Genomic DNA, 12,344 nt, shown 5'->3' on the forward strand with positions numbered 1-12,344 from the left:
TAAGATATAGTTTAATGGGACGTCATTTTTCACCTCGTATGAAGCCTGAAACCTTAAAACCGTTTATAATGCAACTAATTACATTTACTTTTGAATGTTACTCTTGGTGTAAAGAATCAAATTCACTATTTTAAAGAATACACATATTCTTATTTTAAGATGTTGACCACGTATTGAGAATGAAAAAGCAGAAACAAAGAAAAGCAACATCTAATATCACATCAAATCAAATTAATTTATTCATTCATCTTGTACAAAATAGTTCCATTTTGACATACTCCTTACATCATGATCTACAGTACGACACAGTATGTTATAATATGTTAGGAATGGGAGCTGCATGTAGCATTACATTATATAATGAGCCAAGATAATTTGCTCATTACTGATTATAATGAGACGGCAGCCCGATGGCACTGATGCTTTGTTTGGTTTAGGAGAAGTACTCAATCTCGTCATCGGAGGACTTGGAGTGCTGCATTTTACTCAGCTGTATTTCTCCATTACATGGGAGGGGTTTGTAAACACGGAGGTGAACGTGATCCTCTCCTCCCACATGGACCTGCAAGGGAGTAAAAGTAAAGGTTCAGGAGATCTTGGCCACTTGGAGGCAGCAGAAACCAGCTGTAAACACAACACAGATCTACTATACTTGTTGGCAAATGGATAATTATATATCCTGCAGACAAGGAGCAACATTAGCAGTTATTTAAAGTCACATTTATGTCCCCCTGAAGGATGCAAGTCCACAGTCACAGTCACACACTAATAGGCTACTGGTGTGATGTGGAGGGATGATACTCCCAACATTAGTGCAGTGTAAAAAGGTAAATGGACTTGGACTTATATAGCGCTTTTCTAGTCTTCCGACCACTCAAAGCGAACACTGCTGTGGAGGAGAAGAGGACTTTAGCCCGGCGCATGGTGGTTTATTTTGACTGGAATCAGAATGGAGTCAAATGGCACAGCTGGGAAACATGGCGAGTTGGTGACGCACAGATTTAGAACACTGCTACTACTACTACTACTACTACTACTACTACTACTACTACTACTACTGTATTCAAGAGTTCACCTGTAGGAGTGTTTTCCATCTATGGTGGAGTGGGGAATATTTCTTAGCCTATTATTAAGTTTATGTGGGAATTAAGAGTTGTTGTGACATTATTTTATAGGTCTTTATTAAAGAGTAACCTGGAACTTTAAAAAGCAAAAAAACTTCAGAACATTATTGATGCCTTCACGTTATTAGAAGAGCCCTTAAGCTATTTTATTATTTTACTTTTTTTTTCTTTTATTAGATTAAAATCGGTTTACATTGTGTGCTCCGTTTTCTAAAGAGCCTACTACTACTGATGATATATCACTACACAACCCTACTGTCAGTTGTAAACTCGTTGTGGTTATATATTATGTAACATGGTTAGGATATGGTGTAGTTAAATTGCTTCAGTAACCTAATGATTACATCTACTGAATTTATTTTTAACAAACATTTAAACAGCAATGATTATAAACAATTGAATAAAACATTGCAGCGCCGCTGTCTCCTAAACAAACACTAGCTGCTGTGATTAGTAGGCTAGGCTACTACAGCAGTAGTACCAGTCCATCAGACTAGTAGTCTGTAACGTGCAGTAAACTCATGTACGCTGCATTCAAGTGAGCAGGCCGTGACGGCAGCATGACGCAGCGTGACGACTGTGACCCGTGGATGTATTAAGAGAACTGGATACAGCGTTGGAGGCGGGGCCCCGGTCATTCCTTGAGAGTTGCTCATTGGCGCATGAAGCCTAAATGGCTCGACTTCCGTCTGGGAAAGGTACACGTATCTTGGCGGATCTTGGGCAACTGGGACATGCACAGTAGCGTCCGCTCGGTCACATGACTCGGTCACAGGGTCCCAACGTCACGGTCTGGGTCTCACTCACATGAACGGAGGAAGGGAAATAACTCTGGATTCAGCTATTAGTGCATTTTACAACTTTAAAAACTGAATTTTTTCAATAAGGGCTATTAGAGTGTTCATACCGGGAAGTTGATTCACCGTTACAGACGTCTCTTTCCCGATGTAAGTCTATTGGGAAAGGTCTTTTTGGGCCCACCGGCATCATGTGACTGACATGGAAGTTGCAGTACCGCTGATTGGCCACTACAAAAGTCCGGATCGTTGACCGGCGCACTTCCTGGAGGCTCTCCACCGACTGCAAGACGCAAGGCATTATGGGAAACGCCTGGCTCGCGCCTGATCAAAGAGCTAATTGGCTCTTAGTTTTGACAGCAAACACCACGCGTAGTAGAAAAACACAACTTTCTGTGTAATTGTAATATTTATCGCTAGATTGTATTAGTCTCATGTTGTGCCATGAATCTGTTAACAAACACATCTTGTGTGGTTGATAATAATAATTGTTATAATAATGAAGGTTATATATATATATATATATATATAAATAACACTTATTAAAACGAGTGCTCATCATGTGCTTTACAAGGTGGACATAAAAATGATAAAGGATAGAATCCAATGCCAGATACATGCACATACACAAACAAATATAAATAAATCCAAACGTGGTCTGAAAACTACAAGTGGCCTACAGATCGGATCTAACAGGAAGTAACTTTTTCTGTGACTTCCTGAACAATTCCATGAAGGCTGATGGAGCCTGTCCGTCTTGAACGCAGCTTTTTATCCCCGCTTCCTGCTGCTGCCTGATCTCATCTACTTTCCAGATGAGGCGCAGTTCATCTGGAAAGAGCCTAATAACCCCACCTTGATGAAGTAGTTGGTCCCAGACACCAGCTGAGTCTTGTAGGTCTTGGCTGTGAAAACATCATACGTTTTCCCTGCTTGTTTCTCTGCATGGGGCTTTACCTGAGGGACAATGGGATGATAGCAACATCAAAATGAAATACAGGCCATGTTTACAGTGTGGATCCAAAGTGTAATAATAAAAAGCCTTTTTTTTTCTACTTACGCTTTCACAGATCTTATGGACTTCTTCGTTAGCATCCTTAACTTCTCCAATCCCTCCACACATCATCGTGACGGTTTTTAGTGGCGAAATGTAGCGAAAAGACAAAAGACAACAATGTAGTTAGTTTTTGTCAGTGAGGCGTTCAAGATGAGTCAGGAAATCACATGATTCTGTATTCTGGATCATACCATCGGCGTAGGGGGGTTGCTTTCTAAATTATGTCACAAACTGACTAAAATAATAATTTAAAAAAACATCTCTAACTAGTATGCAGGTTTTAAAATCACATTTATATTTCTAGTGTTGATTGTTTAAAGTATCAGGAAAGAAGGATGTTAAAATAGATTTGAATTGAGAGTATTGTTCCCCCTCTGTACAGGGTATTTGGTTTAGTCCGAGGCGTGGCTGTGTTTGGATGTGACATCTGACTATGAGGTTTAAACACTGCTGGGAAGTGACTAGACTTTGCAAATACAGACTGAAAAAGTCATGCACAACTTGTGATTTTGAGGATCAAAGATGAGTCATAACTAAACAGCTCCATAAGCTTTTTTTCTTTCTTGTATTTCCTCTTTTAACAGTTTCTGCTGTGCAGAAGATAAACTCCCCAAAACAAAGAGTAGACTGCAACCTTAAACCTCTCTGTAGTCAAGTTGTGTTTTTTTTACTTTATTGCCATTAATACAAATTAACAGGCAATTAATCATCACAAAACAAAACCGCCTTGAGACTGGGCCTCACCTGACATACATGTACACAAAAACAAAGTAACGCCACATATGGATGGAGTGCACACACGTCCAACCACATATATATCTACAAAAACTCTACATCAAAGACAATTAAGTACAGGATTCCTGACTAAGGTATTCTATAACTAACATCCATCTCTTTTTAAAAATAGGCAATTTCAGTTGTACCTGGGCAGTCATGTACTCCATCATGTACACCTGTTTGACTTTTTGTAACCATTGAGCAATTGTGGGAGGGTTCGTCTTCATCCAGTTAATAGTGATCATTTTTCTTGCAACCATCAATAAGATATGCAGTACGTCAAGTTGTGGTTTAAAAAACTTTCCCTACTGAACAGGTTTCGTGACAGTGGATAATTAATTTATTCAACTTGGATTAGATTGCAGATTCCTCTTTTAATCAACACATCAACAGTGTTGACAGGCAATAAATCACTCAACGGGCCAGAGGTCATGATTCAAACACTTCATTTCCTCTACTTGAGGTTGTGGAAAGTAACCAAGTACATCAAGCCTACTAAATCACTGTATTCAAATACAATTTTGAGATACTTGCAGGCTTACTTTACTTTACTATTTCGTACAAATTAGAAGAACTGCCAGTGGTGAAATAAGTACTCAGATATTTAACTTTAGTATAAATAGCAATGTCACAGTGTAGAAATACTCTGTTACAAGTAAAAGTCCTGCATTCAAAATTATACTTATATATAGGCTAAAAGTATAAAACTATTAGCATCAAAATGAAGTACCAAAAGTAAAAGAATAATGCATATTATATTTTTGGATTTTATTTATTGATGCATTTAAGGTGAGGCTAATTTAAATGACTTTAAAGGTAACTTTAAAGGTGACTTTAAAGGTATTTGCTGATTATATTTTGTTATTAATCTGAATTAGCAAAAATTATCAAATAAATGTTGTGGAGTAAAAAGTATAAAGTAGCAGAAGATATTCAAGTAAAATACAATTGTGCTTAAGTACAGTATTGAGTAAATGTACTGAGTTACTTTACTAATATATATACTGTATATAGGCTATATAGTCAGCCACAAGCACAAATAAATCACGGGAGGCTGACTACTCTGACCATCACATGATGGAGATATACAAACAAGCACTTGTGAAGCCCAATGAGGACATCTGCTGGACAAGTGTGAGACATCCTCATCCTGATTTTCATCTATCAGCCAGGGCCGGAGCAAACTTTCTCATTTTACAGCTCAACAGTACGCTACAAGATGTTTCTGACAACATTTGAGGCAAGAAATAGGCATCACAGTAACGGAATATTGATTCATGTTTGATCAGCGCTGCCAAGTTTAACGTTTGATCGGAGTTTGCGAGTGATTGACAGCTGCCTCCGTTGAATGAACAGCCAATAGGAACGCTCTCTCTCTCTGAAATGACCTGTGATTGGCCAAAGTCTCACGTCACGGACTAGATTTTTTAAAGCCTGAAAACAGAGCCATGAGGAGGTGCAGAAGTCTAGTTTTCTCTCAGAACACTTGAATTACAATATGCTGAAAGGTTATTATGGAATTTTCTCCCAATGATGCCAAACATATTCTGCCTACTGCAGGTTTAAATCAGCATAATTGGTATATTTTTTGCTAATCATGGAAAATGTGTCTCTTAAACTGGGATAAAGATAAAACAAATGCTACTATTTTAATTTCTGCTGCATGTAATTTGATTAAATGACCAAATGGTTTGGTTCATAATGTCAACTACACATAATAACACATACAAAATCAATCTTAAATAAGTTATTTCTGGCAAGTCATATGCTTGTTTCTTGTTTTTTGTCTTTTTAAATATGAACTGACTGATCTTTAGATAATATTTAGACAGCACGAGACCCTTCACCTTTCCTACCTGAGGATGGCGTCATATGCAGCGTTTATTGAGGGACATTTCTTTTATTATAGTAGAAGAAGAAGGAATAAAAGACGCGACATGTTTTCTCTTCACAGCAGGCTGCGCGGCGCACTTGTTTTCCTCATGTTGTCTCAGGTGCTGTCTCGAGGTTTCTGCCAGGGTGTGGCGGAAGTGAACAGCAGGTCTTATCCGACCTTTGGCTCACTTTTACGGGCTTTTACAACCTCAAGTCCAAAATTCTGTAGAAGCAATCAACAACGGTAAAAAAAAAAAAAAAAAATTGTTTCCTTGTATATTTTGTCCAAAAGGGAGCACCATAATATTCATGTTGGCCTGCGCGTCTCCATATGTGCTGGTGCTGTGTTATAACATTATTGTTATTATAGTGGTGAAATGACGCTTTAAAGAGCCATCAAACTGTACAACAAAGGAGGACTTTGGTCTGCAGGACAGATAATAATGCACACAGTGCACTTTCATAGACTAAGCTACTGGAGTTACCCTGCACTTTACTCATTTTTAACAGTCTCTTCTGCACTATATTCACTTTTTTAATAGTCCTTTATCACAGCTGTTACCCTGCACTATATTCACTTTTAACAGTTTTTCTTGCAGAGTTAAGAACTGATATGTGTTTTACAGAATTCACAAACTGTCAGATGTCTGTACAGCACACACTTAACAATACATACTCAGGGTATTAGAAAGAGAAGGAAGTGATCATTTCAATGAACACTGTAAATTTACACAGTAACAGGATGTATTAATCATTGCTTTGTGTTTCTCCCCCAGCAGATAAGTGATCCAAGAAAAATAAAAGGTCAAAGCATCCTCTCCCTGTTGTTTCAAGTTCACTGGACCAGTAACTATATAGTTACCAGTAACTATATAGTTACTGGTCCAGTGAACTTTATCAACCATTTCTAGTCAATAATATATTCATCAGGAAAGCATTTAAGGTGAGGCTAATATAAATGACTTTATACAGCGTACTGTTTGTGATTTCCCCCCTGGGGATCAATAAAATCTTATTTTAACCTTAAAGGTATTTGCTGATTATATTTTGTTATTAATCTGAATTAGCAAAAGTTATCAAATAAATGTTGTGGAGTAAAAAGTATAAAGTAGCAGAAGATATTCAAGTAAAATACAATTTTGCTTAAGTACAGTATTGAGTAAATGTACTGAGTTACTTTACTACTATATATACTACTGTACTGACGTACTTTACTACTATATATACTACTCTACTGAGTTACTAAGGCAAATTTGTGATTTGTGATTTTGGGCTATACAAATATATACTTGCACAGGCACAAGTAAATCAATGCCATCACACGATGGAGATATAGAAACGAGCAAATGTGAAACCCAATGAGGGTTGCACGGCTCAGTGCCCGTGCAACAGATACTTTTGTTTAAGATATAGTTTAATGGGACGTCATTTTTCACCTCGTATGAAGCCTGAAACCTTAAAACTGTTTGTAATGCAACTAATTACATTTACTTTTGAATGTTAATTTTGGTGTAAAGAATCAAATTCACTATTTTAAAGAATACACATATTCTTATTTTAAGATGTTGACCACGTATTGAGAATGAAAAAGCAGAAACAAAGAAAAGCAACATCTAATATCACATCAAATCGAATTCATTTATTCATTCATCTTGTACAAAATAGTTCCATTTTGACATACTCCTTACATCATGATCTATAGTACGACACAGTATGTTATAATATGTTAGCAATGGGAACTGCATATAGCATTGCATTACATAATGAGCCATGATAATTTGATCATAACTGATTATAATAAGACGGCAGCCTGATGGCACCGATGCTTTGTCTGGTTTAGGATCCCATTAGAAGTACTCAATAGGGTCCTTGAGGGTCTTGTTCTGCTGCATACCACTCAGCTCTATGTTTCTTCTATGACATGGTAAGCCTTCGAAAACACGGAGGTGAACATAATCCTCTCCTCCCACGTGGACCTGCAAGGAAGTAAAAGTAAAGTTTTAGAAGGTCTTGGCCACTTGGAAGCAGCGGAAACCAGCTGTAAACAAACAGCAAACAAATCAATAACAGCATTTAATCCAGAATTTTTCCCAGACGTGGAAATAGCCAAATCATGTGTCCCTTTTAAATAATCAATCATTATTTTTTAAATTTTCGTGGAAAAGTAGGTGAAAATGTGTGTTTTATGGTCTATCACAATTGTGCAGTGGGGTAATGTGTAAACATTTATTTATTGAATTAACATATTTCTCCTGTGCAGTCATCAAAATTCGTATATATCCCAGCCCAGTTTGGTACACCTGTTCAACTGCTCGTTAATGCAGTTATCTAATCAGCCAGCTAGGCGCTAACCTTGTCCATCTGCCGTTTGGTGGACAGGTAGTGCACAAGGGGATTTTACATCAGTCAGTGAACATAAAAGTTGCGGGCCTGAAAACCATCAATGTAGCTTGTTGCTATAAACCTTCATAGAAATGAGTAGTTCAGTGATAATTCCCTGTGGGTTCATCACTACAGTTAAGCGACTCCTTTCACATACCAGTCCATTGTTTATGTAAAAACTATTAAATCAAGTAAAAGTTGTTTCCAGTCAATCTTACAGGATTTAAGGGACTCCATAGTTATTGTGCTTTTTGCCTTGTAAATAATAATTACCTTGATGAAGTAGTTGGTCCCGGCCACTACCTGACTCCTGTAGCTTATGGCTTTGAAAACACCATAATTCCTCCCTGCTATTTTCTCTGCCTGGACCTTGACCTGAGGGACAATGAGATGATGGCAACATCAAAATGAAATACAGGCCCTGTTTACTGTATGTGAACAGTTTTGAGAGAACAAAGTCAAAATGTAATAATAATATTCCTTTTTTTCTACTTACGATAACACAGAGCGCCTGAATGTCTTCGTTGGCTTCAGCAGTTGGGGAAAGCCCTCCAGGCATGCCATCCTTCTTGTCTTCAGGTGGCACAAAAGCCATTGCGACAGTTTCTAGTGGTGAAAATTAGCAAAAATACGAACGAAAACTATGTAGTTTGTGTCAGCTTTCAAGTTGAGTCAGGTAAATTATACTCTGTATTATGGGTTATACCATCAGAGTAGGGGGGGTTAAACAATGTCACAAACCGATTAAAACAACAAATGAAGTCTCTGAGCTGGAAGTAACTATAGAAATGATATTTCTATTTCTAGTGTATATCATTTAAAATATAAGGAAGGAAAATTTTCAAAATCTATTTTAATAACTCTGTTTGTTTGCCCTCTTTAAATACAATGTGGGTTAGTCTGAGGCGTGGCTGTGTTTGGATGTGACGGTTGATTTGGGTCCAAAACACTGCAGGAAAGTGATACTTTGCCAATACAGACTGGTTACGACTAGGCCCGTGTGATAAGGCAAGTCACATCCTGGTTGAGGAATGGAACGCCATCCCACAGCAAGGTGTGACCAGGTTGGTGACCAGCATGAGGAGGAGGTGCCAGGCTGTTGTGGCTGCATATGGATCTTCCGTCCGCTACTGAGGCTCCTGACGGTGTACTAAATGAATAAAGTGTTAAATTGCCAATATGACTTGTTTGTTCCTTGTTACTGATAGATCATTCAATCATCCAATCCACCAAACAACTCAACACAAGAGTCAATACCAACAGGAGAATACACTGTTTATCATTGGCAGAGCATTTTGACAAATTTGTCTTGGGCGCTACCTACATAATCAGCTATGCTGCTCATCCCACAAATGCATGATCCTTATAAGTAGGATGTAAAATACAATGCCAATTAGCATTGTTACAACAGAGAAATAATCGACCAAACACAAATTTCCAAACTTTTTTTCCCCGAGTTTATATTCCAGATATGTGGCAGTGGTTTAACCGGGCACAGGGCAGTAAATGTGCTTGTGTAACTGAAGGAAAATGATAGATGGGAGACATTATTCGTTTTTATTCAGGAACAATAAGTTCTCAACTGTATTTCGGCTTTGGGCATCTTCAATGACGTCATTTGTCTAAAACGAAACAAGCCTCGATACGCGCTTCACAGAAAACTTCCTGGATTACTCGACACACGCTCCGAAATAAAGACAGATTTAGCAAATGCATGGCTTATTTCTCGCCTCAAATGTTTTCAGAAACACATTTCGGTGAACTATTTTTGTGAAGTAACAGGAGAAAGTTTCCAAACGAGCCTCCATACTGTTTCCGGTTTGTAAGCTGGGAGCAGCAGCCCACGGAGGGAAAACGTTCGTCCAATCAGGAGCCTAGTGCCTTGTTTGAAGTGACAGGCCACCAAGAGTCTAATGCTGGGAACCGGATAGCCTTGTTGATCCAAAATAAAGACAGATTCAGCAAATTGGTTCGCATAAGGGTTCATTTCACGAGGCTTCATCTGGGCTTTATATGCACACGAAACCACCTATCGGTCAAATAGTGTAAGACAGGTACATACACACGGAAAAAAAAGTTTGGAAATTTGTGTTTGGTGGATTATTTCTCTGTTGTTACAATGCTGATTGGCATTGTATTTTACATCGTTGGAAAGCCTGTTTATTTATCTTCACAATGATGTCCGACTTGTAAGGATCATGCATTTGTGGGATGAGCAGCACAGCTGATTATGTGGGTAGCGCCCAAGTGAAATTTGCCAAAATGCTCTGCCAATGGTAAACAGTGTATTCTCCTGTTGGTATTGACTCTTGTTTTTTGAGTTGTTTGGTGGATTGGATGATTGAACTCTCTATCAGTAACAAGGAACAAACAAGACATATTGGCAATTTTACACTTTATTCATTTAATACAGCGTCGGGAGCCTCAGTAGCGGTGGAAGATCCATACGCAGCCACAACAACCTGGCACCTCCTCCTCATGCTGGTCACACATTGCTGTGGGATGGCATTCCATTCCTTAACCAAGATGCAACTTGGTTGAGGATGTTGACCACGTATTGAGGATGTAAAAGCAGAAACAAAGAAAAGCAACATGGGACGCTAGGAAAAATAGTACGACTGAAAAAACACTAGAGAGAAATACGCAGAGCAACTACCGAACGAGACGGCATTTTCTGTTTGAGGTTGTAATGCCGAGGCTCGAGCCTTGTTAAAACCTCCTGGAGGTTATGATACTCAGAGGGAACAGAGGTGATATCTACGGGTCTAGGTGGAACTGGTGAGGTGGTGACACTGGTAGGAATGGCGGAGTGTAAGCAGTGTGAATGACAAAATAAGCTCTAATTAGTAATGGATGAGGTGGACCAGTCTTGTGTGGGTTGTAGAGCTTAAGCCAGGGGAGACCTAACACTAGCGGTGAAGTGGGTGATGAAATGATGTAAAGTGAGATAGTCTTGTGATGATTACCAGATAGAAGAAGTGATAATGGAGCAGTGCGATGAGTGACATGGGCTAGCAGTTTTCCGTCGAGGGCAAACACGTCCTTAGGCTCAGGAAGAAGCTCGGAGGGAAGATTGGACTGGGAAACAAAGTCAGAGTCAATAAAATTGTCCTCAGCACCAGAATCCACTAAAACTTGGATCGGAAAAGAATTCCATGACCAGGACACAGTACCTTTAAGCTGAATGCAGCTTGAGGAGGGGGAAACAGCAGATGATGAGCCTGCTAGCATTGTGGATTAGTGGTTGTAATTAATCTTCATGGTAAATTTCCGTAAAAAGTATAAAGTAGCAGAAGATATTCAAGTGAAATACAATTGTGCTTAAGTACAGTATTGAGTAAATGTACTGAGTTACTTTACTAATATATATACTGTATATAGGCTATATAGTCAGCCACAAGCACAAATAAATCACGGGAGGCTGACTACTCTGACCATCACATGATGGAGATATACAAACAAGCACTTGTGAAGCCCAATGAGGACATCTGCTGGACAAGTGTGAGACATCCTCATCCTGATTTTCATCTATCAGCCAGGGCCGGAGCAAACTTTCTCATTTTACAGCTCAACAGTACGCTACAAGATGTTTCTGACAACATTTGAGGCAAGAAACAGGCATCACAGTAACGGAATATTGATTCATGTTTGATCAGCGCTGCCAAGTTTAACGTTTGATCGGAGTTTGCGAGTGATTGACAGCTGCCTCCGTTGAATGAACAGCCAATAGGAACGCTCTCTCTCTCTGAAATGACCTGTGATTGGCCAAAGTCTCCCGTCACGGACTAGATTTTTTAAAGCCTGAAAACAGATCCATGAGGAGGTGCAGAAGTCTAGTTTTCTCTCAGAACACTTGAATTACAATATGCTGAAAGGTTATTGTGGCATTTTCTCCCAATGATTCTTTTTTCCTTTGTGATGTTTTTTTGTCTTTTTAAATTTGGACTGACTGATATTTAGCAAATATTTAGACAACACGAGACCTTTAACCTAGGCAAACATATTCTGCCTACTGCAGGTTTAAATCAGCATAATGGGTATATTTTTTTGCTAATCATGGAAAATGTGTCTCTTAAACTGGGATAAAGATAAAACAAATGCTACTATTTTAATTTCTGCTGCATGTAATTTGATTAAATGACCAAATGGTTTGGTTCATAATGTCAACTACACATAATAACACATACAAAATCAATCTTAAATAAGTTATTTCTGGCAAGTCATATGCTTGTTTCTTGTTTTTTGTCTTTTTAAATATGAACTGACTAATATTTAGCAAATATTTAGACAACACGAGACCCTTCACCTTTCCTACCTGAGGATGGCGTCATA

At 38.5% G+C, this 12,344-nt stretch overlaps 2 protein-coding genes across 2 annotated transcripts; both read right to left on the reverse strand.

Moving 5' to 3' along the window:
- Positions 1 to 216: 216 nt before the first annotated feature.
- LOC119480739 (cystatin-B-like) lies at positions 217 to 3,188 on the reverse strand. The gene is made up of 3 exons (XM_037757277.1): positions 2,982 to 3,188; positions 2,777 to 2,878; positions 217 to 562 (listed from the first exon to the last, which is right to left on the reverse strand). Exons 1-3 carry the CDS (start codon positions 3,045 to 3,047, stop codon positions 434 to 436), a joined length of 297 nt encoding a protein of 98 aa, XP_037613205.1. The 5' UTR covers positions 3,048 to 3,188; the 3' UTR covers positions 217 to 433.
- A 4,061-nt stretch (positions 3,189 to 7,249) lies between these two features.
- LOC119480738 (cystatin-B-like) lies at positions 7,250 to 8,903 on the reverse strand. The gene is made up of 3 exons (XM_037757276.1): positions 8,509 to 8,903; positions 8,286 to 8,387; positions 7,250 to 7,606 (listed from the first exon to the last, which is right to left on the reverse strand). The coding sequence occupies exons 1-3, from the start codon at positions 8,605 to 8,607 to the stop codon at positions 7,478 to 7,480; spliced, it is 330 nt and encodes a 109-aa protein (XP_037613204.1). The 5' UTR covers positions 8,608 to 8,903; the 3' UTR covers positions 7,250 to 7,477.
- Between the last annotated feature and the right edge of the window lie 3,441 nt (positions 8,904 to 12,344).

This window comes from Sebastes umbrosus, chromosome 21, assembly GCF_015220745.1.
Source record: "Sebastes umbrosus isolate fSebUmb1 chromosome 21, fSebUmb1.pri, whole genome shotgun sequence".
NCBI classification, from domain to species: domain Eukaryota; kingdom Metazoa; phylum Chordata; class Actinopteri; order Perciformes; family Sebastidae; genus Sebastes; species Sebastes umbrosus.